At 43.6% G+C, this 19,974-nt stretch overlaps 2 protein-coding genes across 2 annotated transcripts; one reads left to right on the top strand and one right to left on the bottom strand.

Annotated features, from left to right (window-relative positions):
• LOC102164353 (vomeronasal type-2 receptor 116-like) lies at window positions 744–10,521 on the top strand. The gene is given in 5 exon segments (XM_013995402.2): window positions 744–777; window positions 2,951–3,106; window positions 7,544–8,251; window positions 8,254–8,427; window positions 10,418–10,521. Coding segments are annotated over 5 exon segments (1,176 nt in total).
• LOC100523238 (olfactory receptor 2AE1-like) lies at window positions 14,412–15,374 on the bottom strand. Its single transcript, XM_003124324.3, has one exon. It carries the CDS (start codon window positions 15,372–15,374, stop codon window positions 14,412–14,414), a length of 963 nt encoding a protein of 320 aa, XP_003124372.3.

The raw sequence follows: 19,974 nt of genomic DNA, 5'->3' as shown, positions 1-19,974 counted from the left end.
ACAACAGAGGCCTAGACAGTGTCCCCTATGACCTTGAGACGTGTATGTAGACTTGGTGCCCTTGTGTTCACCCTGGCCTTACATATGGGCCAAGACACCCCTGCCAATGCATTTCTTCAGAACAGTGGGGGGTTTAGCCTTGGCTTCTGTTTCCCAGGCTTCCCCCCAGCTCTGCCTGTTCCCTAACCACAGACTAAGAAGGAGGGTTGTCCATTGCAGAGACGTTTCCACGATGATCTCTCTGATGTGGTGCTTTCTGATCCTGCACTTTCTTTCCACTGTCTGTGTGCAGCTCACACGATCCCTGCTGCTTATCCAAAATGAAGCCCAGTGTTTGCAGGGAGGGAGATGTGATCATTGGTGGCTTTTCCTCACTTTATTCACTTTTTCAAGATCCAGAATATTTTTGGAATGTTTCAACACCATCCTGGCAGAGATGGGTATCTTTTCCAGTGAACTGTTTTTCCTTTCCTTCTCTTTCCTCTTTCAAGTTTCCATAGTTTTATTTTCTGTGATTGTGAGGAAGGATCTCTCTTGAAGCTTCAGGTAGTGAAACAAATGTGCCCTGAGTTCACGTTCCCCCTTCTGCCTGTGTCCACTGTTCATCCTCCTCTCACTTATTCTCCTTCCATGGACTGATTTTCCTTTCAAGGTGGAGGCAGAAATCCATCGTTCTTCCTTCAGCCCTTCTTCCCTTCTGGCCCCTCACACCTCCCTTGGTACCTCATATTAGAACTCTCCCCATGCCTCTTCTCTTGCTTCTTGGCCAGGACACAGGTGAGAATGGGGATCCCAGTCACCCTCTGCCCTCCCGCATCCTGCCCTGGCGGTTCTAGCAGTGTGGATGGTGTGGCATCCTCAGAACTGCAGCCCTTGTCCAGAGGGCAGTGCTAAGAGGCTACAGAAAATGTTCTCCTACAGAGTCCAACATCTGTTAATGCTGAGGATGCTCACGGACAGTATCCCTGTGGAGGAGATCTCTGTCATATATGCAGATACCTCATTTTGTCTAACTATCACCTTCCTTGGTGAAATATCCACACTTGTTACTATTGCATTAGGCATGGTCCCTAGCCTCTTTGCCTAGGTGCCAGCTCAGAGTGAGGAAGCCGTAGCCTGAGAGGGCTTTTGTCCTATTAGGTTCTCTTTCACTAGTGTTTTCAGAGGCATTAGAGATTGGGGCTTCCTTATTTTTTCCTACATTTAATTAATTAAGTAATTTATTTATTTTTCTTTTATTTTCTCTTATGCCTTCTTTTTATTGTTATGTCCCCAACACAATTTTTTCCCCACTGTACAGTATGGGGAGCCAGTTACACCTGCAAGTATACATATTTTTTCTCCCACTGTCATGCTCCATTGGAAGTATCTAGATATAGTTCTCAGTGCTACACCGCAGGATCTCATTGTTAATCCATTCCAAAAGCAATAGTTTGAATCCATTAACCCCAAGTTCCTGATCCCTACCACTCCCTCTGCTTCCCCCTGGGCAGCCACAAATCCATTCTCCAAGTCCATGATTTTCTTTTCTGAGGAGATGTTCATTTGTGCTATATATTAGATTCCAATTATAAGTGATATCATATGGTATTTGTCTTTTTCTGACGGATTTCCCTCAGTATGAGAGTCTCTGGTTCCATCCATGTTGCTGCAAATGGCATTATGTCATTGTTTTTTATGGCTGTGTATATATACCACATCTTCCTAATCTGATCATCTATCAGTGGACATTTGGGTTGTTTCCATGTCTTGGCTATTGTAAATAGTGCTGCAAAGATCATGCAGGTGCATGTGTCTTTTTTAAGGAAAGTTTTGTCTGGATAGACACCCAAGAGTGGGATTTCTGGGTCATATGGTAGTTCTATGTATAGATTTCTACGGTACCTGCATACTGTTCTCCATAGTGGCTGTACCAGCTTGCATTACCACCAACAGTGCAGGAGGGTGAGTAAAGTGAACTTTGAAGAGATTACTAAGGACAGCTAGGTGGGGCTGAATGTGACTCTGTGGTCAAGATTTTCTGAATTTTGTCCCTAGATTTTTTTTGGTTCTCATGTTCTCAGGTACCTCCTCAATGAATGTCTGACAACAAAGTGCCCAGCCTGAGTTTAATACTATACTAGCTGGTTTAAATATCATATCTCATTAATTTATTTATGTATATATACACACAGAAAATTATGTTACATAATATTTAAATCTGTGTATCATATATATATACATGCTGTAATTGTAGTTTAAGTTACTTTCGTAGGTATTACCTCGTTTGATTTTTAATGAAGTAACTGCTTTTAAATTTAAAATTGAAAAAGAATGAAAATCTTTGTGAAGTCTTGCATCTAACAGATCACCTGTATCCCCTTGAGAATTCTGTCTGCCACCCTATTACATCCCCTCCAGTTCCACCCTCTTCTGAAGAGCATCCAGTTTAACAACAGTGCTGGGGATTGGGTATTTTTGGATCAGCTTAGAATCCCTGGGAAAGAATATGATATTCTCAACTTTTGGAACTGTCCTGATGGACTTGGCTTCAGGTGAAAGTAGGACAATCTTCCCCCCAGGCTCCAGGTGGTCCAGATGTTTCCATACATGAAGAGTTGATGGAGCAGGCCATTGGGTTTATTGATGATACATAGCTCTTTAGAACATCCTGGCCATGAGCCCTTGGTGATCTCTGCGTGCTCAATAGAAGTAGCACAGACTCCCACTTCCAACCCGATTAATGGTCTCAGCTCCCTCCACCTTGAATAGTTGTCCTCTCCTAGTACCTGACACATGGGGGGGAAATACATCTAATCAAGACTTTACCTCTAACATTCGGTAGAGTTAGCTTCATGCAGGAGAGAAAAGCATCCAGGCCAGGAAATGGATGGGCTGCTTTTTTTAAAACTCACACTTGTTGGTTGTCCCTGGAACATTCTGGGGACCCAGGACTAGATCACGTGTGCAGGTATTAACAAGACTTTCCTCAGATTTCTTGAGACTCCTCACTGTGTGTGCAGCAGGAGCTGTGGCCCTGGATGGAGGCAAGCTCCCCAGTGGGGAAAGGCTGCCTGCTGCTTTGACTGCATGTGCTCCCCAGAGAAGGAGGTGTCCAATGCCACGGGTACTGATCTGGGGACTCTCCTCCTCACCCACTCCACTCTATGCCTATTTGTCCCTGCAAATGGGAAGGACCTAGAATAGAACAGTATTATCCAAGGTCTTCTTTCATTTACTCAGTAATTTCACTCTTCAAGCTAGTAATCCTCCTTAGGAAAGAATGTTTCTTTCTTTGTTTTATTCTTACTCATCTTTGGGACCCTTAGCATGACCTTCTCAAGACCATGTTTTCAAAAGATTGTCCCAAATAAACCTATGTTTGTTGTGACTGTACAAGGTAATATGTGTTAGTGTTAGTAGCTTGGTTTTCTTGTGTTTCTCTCAACCACACTCCAGTCACACTAAACGTTGTATCTTATTCAGCTTCCTTTCTCCAGGGCCTGGCACCACTCATAACTCAAGGAAGTGTCCAGAAATCACTTGTGTGGTTTCACAGGTGGGAGAGCCTTGTGTATTCCTGCTGGGGGCCAGCATATACAATGGCTGAGGACACATCCTGGTTTCCTGGTTGCTCACCCCTCCCTGAGCTCCGCTAGGTCAGAGGCAGGACGGGAGGTAGATGGGGGAGTGACCATGAGGAACGGGGGCCTAATACAGAGATGTGGGGAGTAGTTGACATGACTTTGGGGTTCAGAAAAATTTCCACAAAGGATGCAAGTTTATTACTGAGTTGTCAAAGACATAAGCATGTTAGCTGAATGAAGGGAGAAAGATTTCCTTGGAGAAAATAATTAAAATGGTATGTTTCTACCACCCTTTGAGGACTTGAAAAAACCTAATGTGGCTGAAAAAAAAGCAAATTGGAAGGCAAAAGCGTGGCTCTTTTGTCTCATCTCATTGTTGAGAATTTAGCCAAATGAATAACTGCCTTTGTATGCAACAATGTATGCCTGCAACAGATATATATTGTCAGTTAGATGCACAGCCCATGTCCAAGGATGTAATGTGATCTGCAATTAGCATAGATTGGGAGAGTGAGTTATAGTTACATACCTGCATACCTGCTTTTTTCCATTAAAAAAATCTGTGTCAGTAGATATTATCAACATGACCATTTTACCATGAGAATATTTTTTAAAAGGTAAACCATGACTCCCCAAAATATGGAATACACATGTACAAAGATTTTTATGGGACAAATACATTAGCATTTATATAATTTGTTCCAAGGCTTGTGGCAAAATGGGTTTATATTGTTCATCAATAAAGGCTATTTTTTGCTTAGGGTCCCCCCTGCAGCATATGGAGTGCCCCATGCTAGGGGTTGAATTGGAGTTGCAGTTGCCAACCTACACTACATCCACAGCAACACAGGATCCAAGCCACACCTGCCACCTACACTTCAGCTCATAGCAACACAGGATCATTAACCCACTGAGCAAGACCAGGGATAAAACCTGCATCCTCATGGATACTAGTCAGGTTTGCTAGAACTGAGCCACAACAGAAACGCCAGTAAAAGCACTTTTGACAATAGGACATGAAGAGAACCATGTTAGAACACAATTGATAGGTCAGATAGAAAATGCCTATGAGCTACGATAAAACCATAAACTTTGGGTTTATCTTTCTACTGGTTCATCAGATCTATAGATCAAACTGCAACTTCACAGTGTTTGAGCTCTAATGAAATGGTAAATCCCAAAGTCAAACAGAAACCTTTTGCTGGAGAAATACCTAAGCCTTGCGTTGGCTTGGTAAATGATGCTGGGGTATGCCACCAAAAGCACTTGTCATCCTCTTGCCTTGTTTCCAGGTATTGAATAATTTCTTAACAAATTAATAAGATCAGACCCCTAGGAAGTGGAAGAGCCCAAATTTGAGTACTTCTTACTCCAAATCTTATTCTCTTGCAAATAAACCGCACTGTACTTGAACATCCCCAGCCTAATGAGATCAGCAGAATGTAAAGAAAAGGGAAATAAAGTGTAAAATGAGGTTACAGACATAAAAAATAGGGCATGTTGGGGAGCTATGGAGTCAATAAGCCTTACACAGGCAAGGAATGCTACTCAGGGGAGATGAGTCAAGGCCAGTGTAGAGACAGGTGTTTACAATTAATCGTGTGGGAAAGGGAGGAAGTGACGTCCCAGGAAGAAGAGAACGTGTGTGAGGTTCACAGGTGTGAGGACACAGGGGCGTGTTGAGCTGAAGGGAGGTCTCCCTTAAGGTCTTTGTAGTCATGAAGGACCTCAAAGGGCTGCTCACCAAAAGGCCATGCGGTCCAGACAGGACCTGAGAATTCCGTGAAGCCTTCAGGAACCAGGTAATTTTCACTCACTGTGACCCAACCCATCCCATAATTTGTCCTAAATAGGAAAGCTTATGAATTGTATTGTTTGCTTTTGTTTCGTATAATTGAATATAAACATCTTGCCAGTATTTGGACTATTTTGGACTCCATTCTCCAACTCTAAATTGAATGTTCCTTCAAATTTGTTGGTTTGAAAATATTTTAAAAGCCCTAATTGACTGCGATGCGGTCTTTCTTTAATGAACATGATTAACTTATTCCAAAGGTTATTCTGATTTTATTAATAGTATTTTGTAAATGAGATTGGTGTATGGTTTCCTTTTTCATGATACAGTTCTGAAATTAAATCTTGATAAAATCCTCTGGAGAAAGTGTATCACAATACAGAAATGTCTCTGAATCCTGATATCCTACGGGAATGAGAGCTTTTCAAGAGAAAAGGTTGAGATGAACATGAAAACTAGCAAAAGTGTGCATGAGGGAATGAGCATAGGCTTTCAAATCAGACTACAGTGAGTAGGGCCAGGACTTCAGTAAGGGAGGTGAGGGGCAGGACATATACCTTCACAGAGGCGCCTGGGGTCAGGCAGGGGCAGGTCTGGTGCCTGAAAGAGAATCCAGCTTCAATTTCGCCCCTTTGGGTGACCTATTTGCCTTGGCCTCCTTCAGCCCCTCAGTCCTGAATCTACATCCCAGCCCTGCTCGCACCGCCTCCATGATCTCAGGTGCCTTACATCAGCCTTTTAAGCCTCAATTATTTCCTTCTGCGAAGCAGTTGCTTCTATCTCTCTACCTCCCAAGGTTCTGTGAAAACTGAGTGAGATATAATCTCTCAAGTACATTGCCTGGAGTGTCACAGCTGCACAGGGATGTTGGTTCCTTAAACCTCCCTATTCTATGCTGGGGCAGGGTGGTAGGGAGTCCCTGTGGGTGCAGTAGGTAGAATGTAGATAATTACAGAGCTCTTTCTTTCTTTCTTCAACCACATCGCTGGCATATGGAAGTTCCTGAGCTAGGGGTTGAATCGGAGCTGCACCTGCCAGCCTACACCACAGCCACAGCTGTGGCTGTGAGGGATCCGAGCCTCATCTGTGACCTACACAGCAGCTCATGGCAATGACAGATATTAACCCACTGTGCAAGGCCAGGAATTGAACCGACATACTCATAGATACTAGTGGGGTTCTTAACCTGCTGAGCCAAAATGGGAGCTCTGAATTAGAGCTTTGTTTCATGGCTAGGAGTTTGTACTCCGTCTAGAACAGTGGTTCTCACAGTGTCCTACGTGTACCAACAGCATCAGCATGACCTGGGAATGTGTTAGAAATGGAAATTCTGGGTTTCTCAGGCAGAAAGTGCACTGGGGGCGGGATCCAGCAACCTGATTTCATGACCCCTCCATAGGATTCTAAAGGGTGCTCATGTTGGGGAATCATGTTGTAGAAGAGCTTGAGAGTAATTGTGGCTTTTGAATCAAAGTAGTATCAAAGTATTGAAGTAAGAGCAACAGTCAGAACTGTGACGGAATAAATGATGGACGACAGGGATTCAAGGCAGAAGACAGGGAGCCTCATAGGGAGATACTCTGTTAAAGTAACTGTTGAGTTACCCAAGTCTCAACAATAATAGTGAAAGTGACCATGCCTAGGAGAGAGGTTTGCAGTGGTGTGGATATAGCAGAAATACTGTCAATGGGAAGCTTCTTAGTGAGGGTGTGTCTTGGTCCTCTCTAGATCTGCAAAACCTGGGATATTAGCTGGGTCAGAGCAGGCTGACAATAGATGAACCCAGGGGATGTCCTACTCTGCTCATATTAGGTGAAGCAGTTGATGTTCGTTCTTTCTTTCTTTCTTGCCACTCCTGAAGCATATAGAAGTTCGTGGGCCAGGGGTCAAACCAGGGCCACAGCAGCAACCCAGATGAGCCACAAGAGAATTCCTGTCATTACAATTTCAAAGAAAAAAAAGCTTGTTGTCTGGCATATGACGATTAATAAAACAGATGATGTGAAGGCTCCTTGGCCTTTGATATACCAGGCGAACCTAGACATCGTGACCTTGGAATTTTTCTCTCTGTGCTGTTCCTTTTTTTGCTGTTGAATTAGAGTCTTCTGAGCAAATGTGAGTATGTGAAGAGCTCATGAGAATCACTGAACCCACGGTAATGGCACGTCACTTCTCTTGCCAGATATGAAGCAATGTGTGAGGTGTGCAGAGGATCAGTACCCTAATAGTGACCAAGACCATTGCCTCTCAAAGGTGGTGACCTTCCTGGCCTGTGGAGATCCTCTGGGGATGGTCCTGGCCTGCACAGCCCTTGGTCTGCCTGTGCTCACAGCTGGGGCTCTTGGGGTCTTTGTGAAGCACAGGGACACCCCCATAGTCAAAGCTAATAACCGGGCTCTCAGCTACATCCTGCTCATCTCCCTCATCCTGTGCTGCCTCTGCTCCTTCCTCTTCCTTGGCCGTCCCAACACTGCCACCTGCCTCCTCCAGCAAATGAGTTTTGGGCTCATCTTCACTGTGGCCGTTTCCACCACTTTGGCTAAAACCATCACTGTGGTCCTGGCTTTCAAGGTCACAACCCCAGGGAGAACAATGTGGCATTGGTTGCTCTCAGGGGCCCCCAGTGCCCTCATTGCCATCTGCTTCTTGATTCAAGGGACTTTCTGTGCAGTCTGGTTGGGGACCTCTCCCCCTTTCATGGACATAGATGCACATTCGGAGCCTGTCCCCCTGATTGTCATGTGCAACAAGGGCTCTGCCATGATGTTGTATCTTTCCTTAGGATACTGGGTTTCCTTGGCTCTCCTGAGCTTCTCCTTGCCTTTCCCGGCCAGGAGCCTGCCCAACACTTTCAAAGAAGCCAGGTGGCTGACATGCAGCATGCTGATGATCTTAGTGTCTGGATCGCATTCCTCCCTTTGTACAATAGCTCCAAAGGGAAGGTCACGGTGGTGGTGGAGGTCTTTTGCATCTTGGCTTCCAGTGCTGGGTTACTGGGTTACATCTTTGTTCCAAGTTGCTGCCATATTCTCAAGTCAGAGAGGAATACCCTGCCCAAATTAAGGGGTAAAAACCAACTCTGGGGGAAAATAAATATTCTAGGAGGTGCATGTGTGTGTTACCTAAGACAATTAGAAAGCTTGAAAATTAAAGAAAACCCTGAAGCGTTGTCTCCCCACACCTTGCCATAGGTACCTGTCTGTTCTGGCATCATTTTCCCCCTTGATTTGGAATGCCTTGGTCATGTTCATTACATCCCTGGATATAAATAAATCTCTGTTCTGCACTAACTCTTCTTCCACTGATTCTTTCCTTGAATGGATAGCCTTTTGTTTTCACTTCCTAGATTTCATAGCATGTCCTGACAGCTGATAACAGCTATATTTTGGTATTGCTGTTTTGCAGTTAGTTTGTTTACTCATAATAATTTCCTCTTAAAGTTTTGAAAGGTCTTGGCAAGTTCCATAATACACAGGATAGCATTTGGGTTGGAATTGTTTTGATTTCGTAGATGAATTTGAAGAAGGACTGACTTCTTTGTGGTAAAGTTTCCCACTCAGGAATGCATGTTAACTCTCCATTTATCCTAGCCTTTTCACTTTATTTAGTAATGCTTTATTATATTTATTATATTAATGAGTCATCTCTAGTTATTTTGGTTGTTAAGTAGTGTATAATTTGTTCTTTTTTGAGCTTACTAGTGGACTCCTATTAATTGTTAAGTTGATTCGAAAGATCCTAGGATTCTTAGGATTCTAAGACGTGGATGATAATACAAGGTTTTTTCTACTCTAGATACTTATTTCATTCCAGTTGCGTTGATGAGAGCCTTTGACACTCTGCTTAATAGTAGTCGTAACTGTGAGCTTTGTGTTCTTCGATTTGGTGGAAATGTTCCTTATTTCTTTTCACTAAGATATATATTTGTGGTTTTCGATCACACCTTCTTTTTAATGGAAATAAGTACCTCATTAATGACGAGAGTGCCCTGTCTTCAATGCACACTGTTTTTACATAATTATTTAAGTCGTGATAAAATTCCCATCTTAACCATTTTTAAGTGTACAGAGCAGTAGTAAGTATATTCGCAAGATAGTGCAAACAAATCCCAGAACTCTTTTCATCATCTCAAAATAAAACTGTAAACATGAAACACCTCCCCATCCCCTGCCTCCATCATTCTACTTTCTTTCTCTATGAATTACTCGATGCACCTCATAGAAGTAGAATCATAACCTCTCTGTCTTTTGATGAATAGTTTATTTCACTTGGAATAATGTCCGTCAGGTTCATCCACATGTCACATGTGTCAGAATTTTCTTCCCTTTTCAGGCTGAATGATATTCCTTTGTACATATATATATGAACCACCTTTTGTTTATCCATTAATTCATCAATGGGCACTTGAGTTGCTTCTACTTTTAGGCTCTTGTGAATTATGCTGCTATGAACAAACTTGTACAAATATGTCTTTGAAATCCTGCTTTCAATTCTTTTGGGCACATACCCAGAAGTGGAATTTCTGGATCACAGGATAATTCTCTTTTTAAGTTTTTGAGGAACCACCAAAGTGTCTGCTCTGATGGCCGCACCATTTTACATTCCCACCAACAGTGCAGAAGCTTTGCAGTTTCTCCACATCCCTACCCACACTTGCTCCTCTTGGCTTTTTTGAGAAAATTCACCTCGATAAGCATGTGGTGGCATCTAATTGTGTTAACAGCAGTTCGTTTTGATTAGGAGTGAGATTTAGTTTTCTTGTTTTAATAGATAGAAATGACACACAACATTGTATCATTCCAAGTATAGAACATAATTTGCTGTGTTGTATAATCCACCATGATTACCACAATAAGTTTAATTCACCTCACATATTTACAACATTTTTCTTACTGTAAGAACTTCTGAAATCCATTCTCTTAGCAACTTTTGAATATACAGTTCTCTATTATTAACTACAGTTGCCATGCCATACATTAAATGCTTCAAACTCATTGACCTTGCAGCTGGAGGTTTTTGCCTTGTGATCACTGTCACCCATTGCCCTCACCCCCAGGGCCAACTCTGGCAGTCACTGATCTGTTCTCTGTATGTAAAAGTCAAGAGTGCTCTTGTAGTGCAGCAGCTTTGGAATCCAGCCTTGTCACTCTGGTGGCTTAGTTCACTGCTGGGGTACGGGTTCTACTCTCACTTAGGAACTTACACATGCCACAAGTGCAGCCAAAGAAATAAAAAAGATAAAAGCTGAGAGGGTTTTTTTGGTTCCATACATGTGATATCATGGAATATTTGTCTTTCTCCATCTGACTTGTTTCACTCACCATAATGCCTTCACAGTCCATCCATGTTGCCACATGTGACAACAGTTGCTAATTTTTTATGGTTAAATAATATTCCACTGGGTATATGTGCCACATTTTTTTATCCAGTCATCAGTAGATAGATACATAGGTTGCTTCCCTGTCTTGGATGTAACAGGCAATACTGCTATCAACATGGGCAGCATGTCCAATATTAACTCTGATTGTTTGCTATTTTGTGATTGAGTTCTATGAGTTTCTCATATATTTTTGATATGAAACCTATATCAGATATATGATTTACAAATATTTCTCTCATGCTCTAGGTTGTTCTTTTTTTTTTTTTTTTTTTGGCTGCACTCACAGCATATGGAAGTTCCCAGGCTAGGGGTCAAATCAGTGCCATAGCTGTCGGCCTACACCACAGCCACAGCAACACAGGATCCAAGCCCTGTCTGCAACATACACCACAGTTCACGACAACAGTCGATCCTTAATTCACTGAGGAAGACCATGGATTGAACCTGTATATCCTCATGGATACTAGTCGGGTTCATTTCTACTGAACAATGATGGGAATGCCCTCTTTTTTTATGGTTTCCTTTGCTGTGGAAAGCTTCTGCTTTTTAGTTTGATGTAGTCCCACTTATGCTTGCTTTCGTTGTTTCTTCTTTTTCATGTCTTATTCAAAACATAGTGCCAAGACTGATGTCACGGAGCTTATCCCACATATTTTCTTCTAGAAGTTTATCATTATGGGTCTTACTTTCAATACATTAAGTCAATGTGAGATGATTTTTCTTAAATTATACCTCAGATGATTAATGACATTGAGCATCATTTTCATTTGCTTGTTGGCCATTTGTATAACATGTTTGGGAAAATGTCTGTGCGAGTCCTTTGCCTTTTTTTGGTAGCAGGCAGGGATGGACTTCAAGTGTGGCATATGGAATTTCCCAGGCTAGGGGTTGAACCAGAGCTGCAGATGCTGGCCTATGCTGCAGCCACAGCACTGCCAGATCTGAGCCATGTCTACGACCTACATCAGAGCTCATGGCAATGCCGGATCCTTAACCCACTGAGCGAGGCCAAGGATACACCCCACATCCTCATGGATACTAGTCGAGTTCACTTCTGCTAGGGTCCAAAGGGAACTCCCTTTGACCATTTTTCATTGGGAATAATAAATTATTGCCATTGTCTTTGAATTGTATGCATTCTTTACATAATCTGGATATTCCTCTCTTTTCATAAAGTTTTCCCTGTGTTTTCTGCTAAGGGTTTTATAGTTTTACCTCTTACATTTAGGCTTTCGATACATTTTAACTTATTGGTTGGATGGCATAAGGTAAGGGTCCAACTTCTTTGTTTTGTATGTGGCTTTCTGGTTTTCCTAGCACAATTTATTGAACAAACTGTCCTTTTCCCATTGAATGATCTTGGGTATCCTCGATGATAATTATCTGGACATACATGAGACGATTTTCTTCTGAGGTCTCTATTCTACTCCATTGCTCTATACATCCATACTTATGGTGGTATCACACTGTTTGGATTCCCGTAACTTTGTAATAAGTTTCAAAATAAGTATGCAGGAGTCTTCTGGTTTTAGTATTTCCGGAATTGTGTTGGCTACTTAGATCCCTTGATTTCCATGTGAATTTTAAGGTAGGTTTTTCTATTTCTGAAAAAAATGCCATTGAGATTTAGACAGTGATTGTATTGACTCTGGAGATCACTTTGGGTAATAACGCAGTCTTAGCAATATTAAGTCTTCTAATCTATGAACACAGGAGATCTTTCCATTTATTTATATCCCTTTAAATTATTTCACCACTTTTGTAGTTTGTGGTGTGCAACTCTTTCACTTCCTTGGATAAGTTCATTCCTAAATATTTCATTCCATTTGATTCCTATGGTAGAATGCAATTGTACCCTTACCTTATACCATACACAAAATTTAGCGGAAAATGTATCAACAACTTAATGTAAGAGCTCAAAGTATAAAAGTCTTAGAAGAAAATATAGAGGGAAGCTTCATAACACTGCACTTGCCATCACTTCTTGGATATGACCCCAAAGCCACAGGCAACTAAACTAAAGATACATAAATGGGAATATATCAGAAATTGAAAACTTGGGTTCATTAATGACAGAATCAACAGAGTGAAAGGCAGCCTGAGGGATGACAGAGAATATTTGTAACTGCTATATAAAATAAAGGGTGAATAGGAGTTCCCACTGTGGTGCAACATGATGGGTGGTGTCTCTCTAGGGCCAGGTGACAGGTTCATAGGTTCAATCCACCCCAAGCACAGTGAGTTAAAGGTTTTGGCCACCCCCCAGCTTTGGCATCGATTGCAACTGCAGTTCAGGTCTCTTCCCTGGTCCAGGAACCCCATATTCCTTGGGGTGTCCAAAAAAAAGAGAAAATATGTAAGGGGTTACTATGCAGAATAGATCAAATGATTACAACTATGTAGAGTTATATCTCTTCTCAAGAGGGCAGTGGGATATAACACTGTCCTCTTTCTTTTAGGCCGATGACAGCATTACATAAGTAAGCACCCATTTGTTTAGCTTATGTGGTTTCATTCTGAACTAATCTTATAGCATTGCTGACAAGGCCCTAGTTGTGTGTGGAGAGAGAGAGGTAGCAGAGGAAAAACCAACTCTCTCTAATGGGATTGGGGCACCTAGCAGTTTGTACAACACACTTATGCCTTCAGAAACAGGGCGGGCATCATTTCTGTGAAAATGAAGTCTCCTTGATTGCGGCATGTTTCAAGGCAAACAGAACCTGAGAGCTATGTGGGAAAGAGAGCACCAGCTCATGACGAGCAGCCCGTCCTAGCCCATCATCTTGAGGATGCCAAAAGGGTCTTTCTCAAAGGGAAAATACCTTCTTGTCGAAGAAAGCATGACCTTGCTTGCAACCACTGTGTTATTCTTCTGAAGATGGTGTCTGGGCTGAACAAAACTTTCAGGTGATAGAAGACGCAAGATGGAGAAATGTGCCCATCACTTGGGCATCCCTCAGCCCACCAGATTCCAGGACAGCTCACGGAGATGTCAGATGTCTTTATTTACATGGGATTCATATCAGATTATCTCAGAAAATGAATCTTATCAAGCAATCTATTATTTATTTGTGTAATTTCTTCCGTCTCTTAATTGAATATTCTTAATGTCAGGTGAGATAGTGAGACAGGTCTTGGCCCTTTTCTTCTATTAATCCACGCAACAAAGTGTAATTATTTCATGCCATGTTGGTTCCTGGCTTGAATGAGAAATTGCAAACAAAGTGGAGCCCTTGCCCTCCTGAAATGCTCATTCTAATAAAGCAGACAGTGAGTAGAATCTATTATGCAAATCATGGAAATAAAGTACAAGGTAGAATCAGGGGACACAGAATGAAGATGCTGCTTTACATAGGGCATGTTTGGACAAGGACACTTTTAAAATGAGATCCAAAAGAAATTAGAATGCTCAAGACTTGACTTTGGTCTTCTCAGTTTCCAGAACTGTGAGAAATGAATAAAGCCACCCAGTCCATGGTATTTTTGTTAGGGCAGCTGGAATGGACTAAGGTAGTTCTCTATAGTACCTAGCCACCTGAGAGAGGTTAGAATACTGGAAATGTTTGTTAATCACTAACTTTTTGCAGTAGTCATCAGGGATGGGGTCCCTAGAAAAATCTTTGAAATTTACTATGGGCAATTTAGGGAGCTTTAACCATTTGATGCACACTCAGGGCAACCGCACTTTTGGGTTTTGAGTGCTCATCTCTCTCTCCAGTACTCTCCTCAGAGCCTTTGCCACATCCTTATTTCTGAGAGTGTAGATTAGAGGATTCAGGGTGGGAGTGACGATGTTGTAGAACACGGAACCCACTTTGTCTTGCAATGGGGTGCGCTGGGACCTGGGCCTCATGTAGGAGAAGATGCAGGCGCCAAACCAGAAGGAAACCACAGTGAGGTGAGAGCTACAGGTGGCAAAGGCATTCCTCTTACCCCCAGCTGAGTGCATGCGAATGACACTGTGGAGGATGAAGACGTAAGAGGCAGAAATCAGGACGATGGGGAGAAGGAGCAGGAGGATGGTGCTGATGTACACGGTGGATTCATACACAGTGATGTCTCCACATACCAACTGCACAACTGCTGGAAACTCACAGTAGAAGTGGTGGATGTTCTGGTGCCCACAGAAAGGGAAGTGCATCAAGATCACTGTGTGAATGAGAGCGTTTACTGATGCTCCCAACCAAGACATAACAGCCATTATTTGACCCACCTTTCTGTTCATAAGAACAGTATAACGCAGTGGGTGACAGATGGCCACATAGCGGTCATAGGACATGAAAGTTAGGAGAATACACTCAGCCCCTCCCAGAGATAAAAAGAGGAAGTGCTGGGTGGCACAGCCCACAAAGGAGATGGACTTGGTGCCAGAGAGGTAGTTGGCTGCCATCTTGGGGATGGTGGTGGAGACATGCATCAGATCCATGAGGGAGAGCTGGCTGAGCAGGACGTACATGGGGGTGTGAAGCCGGGGGTCGGCACAGATGAGGAGGATGGTGAGGGTGTTGCCACTCACCGCAACCAGGAAGACCACCATGGTCAAGGAGAAGAGGAAAGCGTGGGCCGGGGAGTCATCAAAGAGCCCTTCCAGGATGAAGTCAGCCAGAGAGGAGGTCTGATTCCTCTGCCCCATCTCTCCTTTCTCTGCCCTGGGAAATAGGCAGTGGGACCAAAGTCCTAATGGAAAGTTTCCTCGTTAAGGAATAATTATGTAGACATACACATGTATTTATATACTCATTGTCTTTTATAAGTATGAATGTGTGTAAATGTTTTTCATGTATACTTGAAGTTTTACATGAAAACTATTGTAGGAGTTCCCGTCGTGGCTCAGTGGTTAACGAATCCGACTGGGAACCATGAGGTTGTGGGTTTGATCCCTGTCCTTCCTCAGTGGGTTAAGGATCCAGTGCTGCCAAGAGCTGTGGTGTAAGTTGCAGACACAGCTGGATCCCATGGTGCTGTGGCTCTGATGGAGGCAGGCGGCTACAGCTCCAATTGGACCCCTAACCTGGGAACCTCCATATGCTGCAGGAGTGGCCCACGAAATGGCAAAAAGACAAAAAAAAAAAAAGTAAAATATTGTAGATATATTTATATATGTCAGTCAAGGTTTAACCAGAGGAGCCGAACCACTGGGACAGGTAGAAAACATCTATGTACATGTTTAATGGATTGTACAGAAAGTTGGCATTTCTTGACTCTGAGGGCTACAGAAGCTGTCTATGGAAGGCTAATGGACTGGTGTGGGAAATTGCAGTCCTTGGGGCAAGCCATCAGACAGAAAAGATGGATATAAGGTGTAGTGAGACAGTTCTCTTGTGGCCCAGTGGTTTAAGAATCCAGCGATGTGACTGCAGTGACTCTGGTTATTGGAGTGATGCGTGTTCAATCCCTGGCCTGGGAACATCCCCAGGCAGTGGCTGCAGCTAAAAGTAAAATGTGATGGATGAAGGTCAGGCTGGAACCCACAAACATGACAGGTAATCCCACAAGGTCAGGCTGAAACCCAGGTCCCCTCTTGCTTCTGGACTAGGTGGCAGGTTCTCTTGCCCAAGCTGAGGCCCTAGATCATGAGGCTACACACACACACACACACACACACACACACACACACACACACTCCTGTCCCAGAAATCGGAGCATCTAAGGCAGGATCCAGGGGAAGGTTGAGTAACTGCAGGCCTACAGCCACCTCCCACAAGGGAGGTGAGTCAGCAGAAGAGCAGCAGTGTTGTCAATGATAAGAACCGGCTGCTCCCCTTCTTGCCTGGAAGTACTCCCAAGCGTCTCTCCTGGGCCCACCTTAATCTGACACTCACAAGAGAGGTGTTATCACAACACCACCAGACTGGATCTCCTGTCAAGGTGGCACATGTGCACATCTCCTTAAAACACACGTGATCCCACAATGAACATAACAAAGTCATCCTTCTGCCTAATAGAACAATCCTGCATACAACCAAACACATGCAAGCTGTCAAGAAAAACAGGGAAGAAATTACCATTGTCCATGGGCTGGGTTCCCCTTTCCAAGAGCTACCCATCTATGGAGGTCAGGTGCTCACTTTCTCAGTCACTCCTGTTGATGCTGATAGACTCACAAACACAGTGACCAGGCAGCATGGGTGGAGGCTCTACGTGGGCCCAGCAACTTCCATGGACCATGGATGTCCACTCAGTCTACACTCAGCCACTGCTGGGGCCCCATCTGTCAACCCCAGAGGCCAACACAGAGTTCTTGCTGAGGCACCATCCCCAGCGGAATCAGCCAAATACTGGTGGTAGATGCATTTGATTGATGGCTTCCATTACAGAAGGGAAATTACTTTAATCTCAATGGATTGCACACTCTGAACATGGATTTGCCTCCCTTTCCTTCAGCTCTGCTGCCAAACAACCCCCTGTGGACATACAGAACCCTGGATTCAACCTCATGGTGTAGACAGAACTGCTTTGACTAAGGAGCTTCTTTCATAGCACATCAAGTGTGGGGATGGGCCCCTTGCCCAGGGAATCCACTGGTCTAACCATGCGCTCACTAACCCTGAAACAAGTGGCCTGAAGTGGAATTATAGAGGTGTTCATGGGAGCCAAGTAGACACATACTAAATCAAGCATGAGAACGAATGTGATATGCGTCCTGGGTGTAACTGGGAGCCTACCATTTATGGGCCAGGGTGTTTCAACTAGGATTATAACATTTACTCAGCCAGTCTCCCCTTTATCACATTCTCCCAAGAACACTGATCAGAATGCGAGCTTGATCTCTATGACAAAACTGAACTTAGGAAATAAATGGAAAGTGATCCCCAAATAACCAGCCTATCCTTCTGTATTTTTCTACAAAAACATTGGTCTAGATCATCTTGCATCCAGGTAATTTTTTTCTTTTTGGTCTTTTTAGGGCCACACCCATGGCATATGGAGTTTCCCAGGCTCGGGGTCAAGCCAGAGCTGTAGGCACTGGCCTACACCAGAGTCACAGCAAAGCCAGATTGGAGCCATGTCTCCAACCTTCACCACAGCTCATGGCAGCACCAGATCCTTAACCCACTGAGCAGGCCAGGGGTTGAACCTGCATCATCATGGATGCTAGTCAGATTCATTTCCACTAAGCCTGAATGGAAACTCTCCAGATAACTTAATTTTTGAGTTGTATGCTTAGAAGTATCATTTGACCAGTAAGAGAGCAGGCATGATCCCTACCTTGCTCCACATGTAAGCAGCCCAGGTCATCCTCTGGGCTGTCACCTCACACGGTCATTTCACACTCAGCTCCCTGTGGGCGAAGAGCCCACATTCCCCACACTCCCTCTGTTCACTGCAGCCCAGGCAACACTCCACACATTTATCCTTATTCGGGCACCTGTATCCTTCCCCCCAACACACACACTTCTCTCAGTAGTCTCCATCTTTCCCTGGAAATGTCCATAGCATACATTGATCCATCACCTGAGTCCCATCTCCATTCCTCCCTCAGCCACTCTACCTATTCACATCCCATTCTGAGTTGTGTCGCTCAAGGGACTTTTTCCTCTGTCTTCTCAGGCAGCTCCGTCAAGGAGCAACCTGACATCACCCCTGACGCGAGGGTTGAGGAGCAAGCTGGCAGTGTCAGAGGATGCCCTCGTCCCTAATAAAAGGCTCTGGAATGGCCCAAGCCCCAACAGTGCCTTACCTGGAACCTTCTCTGCAGAGGCTTGTGGGGAGAACAAGCATAGACGTAAAGAGAGAGGGCAGGAAAGAGCCCCACTGCCTCACACCCTGGCTACTGAACATCCAAACAGGGCTTTTCTGAGGGCTCACCAGATGTCCTTCCTCACCCTGGCAATCTCTGTTTACTGTGGAGAAGCAGAGGGTCCCACCCAGTCATCACTGTTTCCACTCGTTCTGTCCTGACAGAATCACCAGGAGAAACCGGACATGGAATTCTGGGATGCTCTTGTGTGCAGGTTCAGAGTTTGCACTCCCTCAGCATGCTTCAGGACAGATTAACTCATTGAACTTCTTTAGCCTCTAATTGGAGGGCCTTTGTATGATGCTCATGCCTCCTCTGCCTCTAACCATAGATCCAGTCGCTTCTCCATCCACAATGGCAATGAGAGCTTGGGCCAGAACTCTTTGCTTTACTGTCCCTGCTTAGGAAGCTCCATTTAATCTCTAATCAATCCTCATGAGTCCAGAATCAAAAGTAAATCTGTTTGGCATTTTCTGCTGTATTGGGTCACTCAAGGAACCCTCTTCTTAGCTTTCGTCCTCCTTTCCCACTTTGTAAAATAAGAATTGGGCTCTAGCACTGGCTTTTCAAATCAGTCCCTTCCTGACTGCATGGATGTTTCCTCAGTAGGAATTAAAGGTCTCAAATGAGGACAGATTGGGCCTGAGCTGAGCCAATCCTGAAGAAAGAGTGGACTCACCCATGAGAGGAAAAACAGCCACAAACCCAGGGGACCAATGTCAGCCAAGGCAGTTTAGGACGCTAAATATTTGTCATCGGGGATTCCTATGCAAAGGATACATCCTGAACGTCTTCTGGAAACCATGCCTCGAGATGCCCATTAGACTTGCTGTGTGCATGAGATAAATGTCCCCAAGGGATTTGCTTGAAGGTTGAGTGTAGGCTCCGGGGAGTGAGTGGTTTTGAGGAGGGTGGCTGAGAAGAATACATGGGAATATCTTCTGCAAGGGCCATTTAACATGGAGAGAAACAATTCTAGATGCCCCAGCTTGATTTTCTCTGTTTCTTTTATTCCTCACTTTTAAAAAATGTGTTTTTTTATTGAAGTAGAGTGATATGAAATGTGTTAGTTTCAGGTGTACAGCAAGATGATTCAATGTTCTATACTTTTTTTTCAGACCATTTTCCCATATAGGTTGTTATAGAATACTGAGGGTTCCCTGTGCTATGCTGTAGGTCCTTCTTTATGATCTATTTATATGCTGTAGTATGTATATGCAAATCCCAAATGCCCAAGTTATCCCTGCCATCACCTTTCCCCTTTGTACCTATAATTTCTTTCTGTCTGTGAGTCTATTTCTGTTTTGTATACAAGTTTATTTGTATTATTTTCATTAGACTTCCAATATAGCTAATCATATGATATTTGTCTTTGTCTGGCTTATTTCCTTAGTCTGCTAATCTCTAGGTCCATTCATGTTCCTGCAATGGAATATTTCATTCTTTGAATGGTGAGTAATGGTCCAGTTTTAATATTAACATCTTCTTTTTT

Source organism: Sus scrofa, chromosome 3 (assembly GCF_000003025.6).
Source record: "Sus scrofa isolate TJ Tabasco breed Duroc chromosome 3, Sscrofa11.1, whole genome shotgun sequence".
NCBI classification, from domain to species: domain Eukaryota; kingdom Metazoa; phylum Chordata; class Mammalia; order Artiodactyla; family Suidae; genus Sus; species Sus scrofa.
Note: the sequence above shows the minus strand (reverse complement) of the source record. Positions and strands in the feature narration are given on the sequence as shown.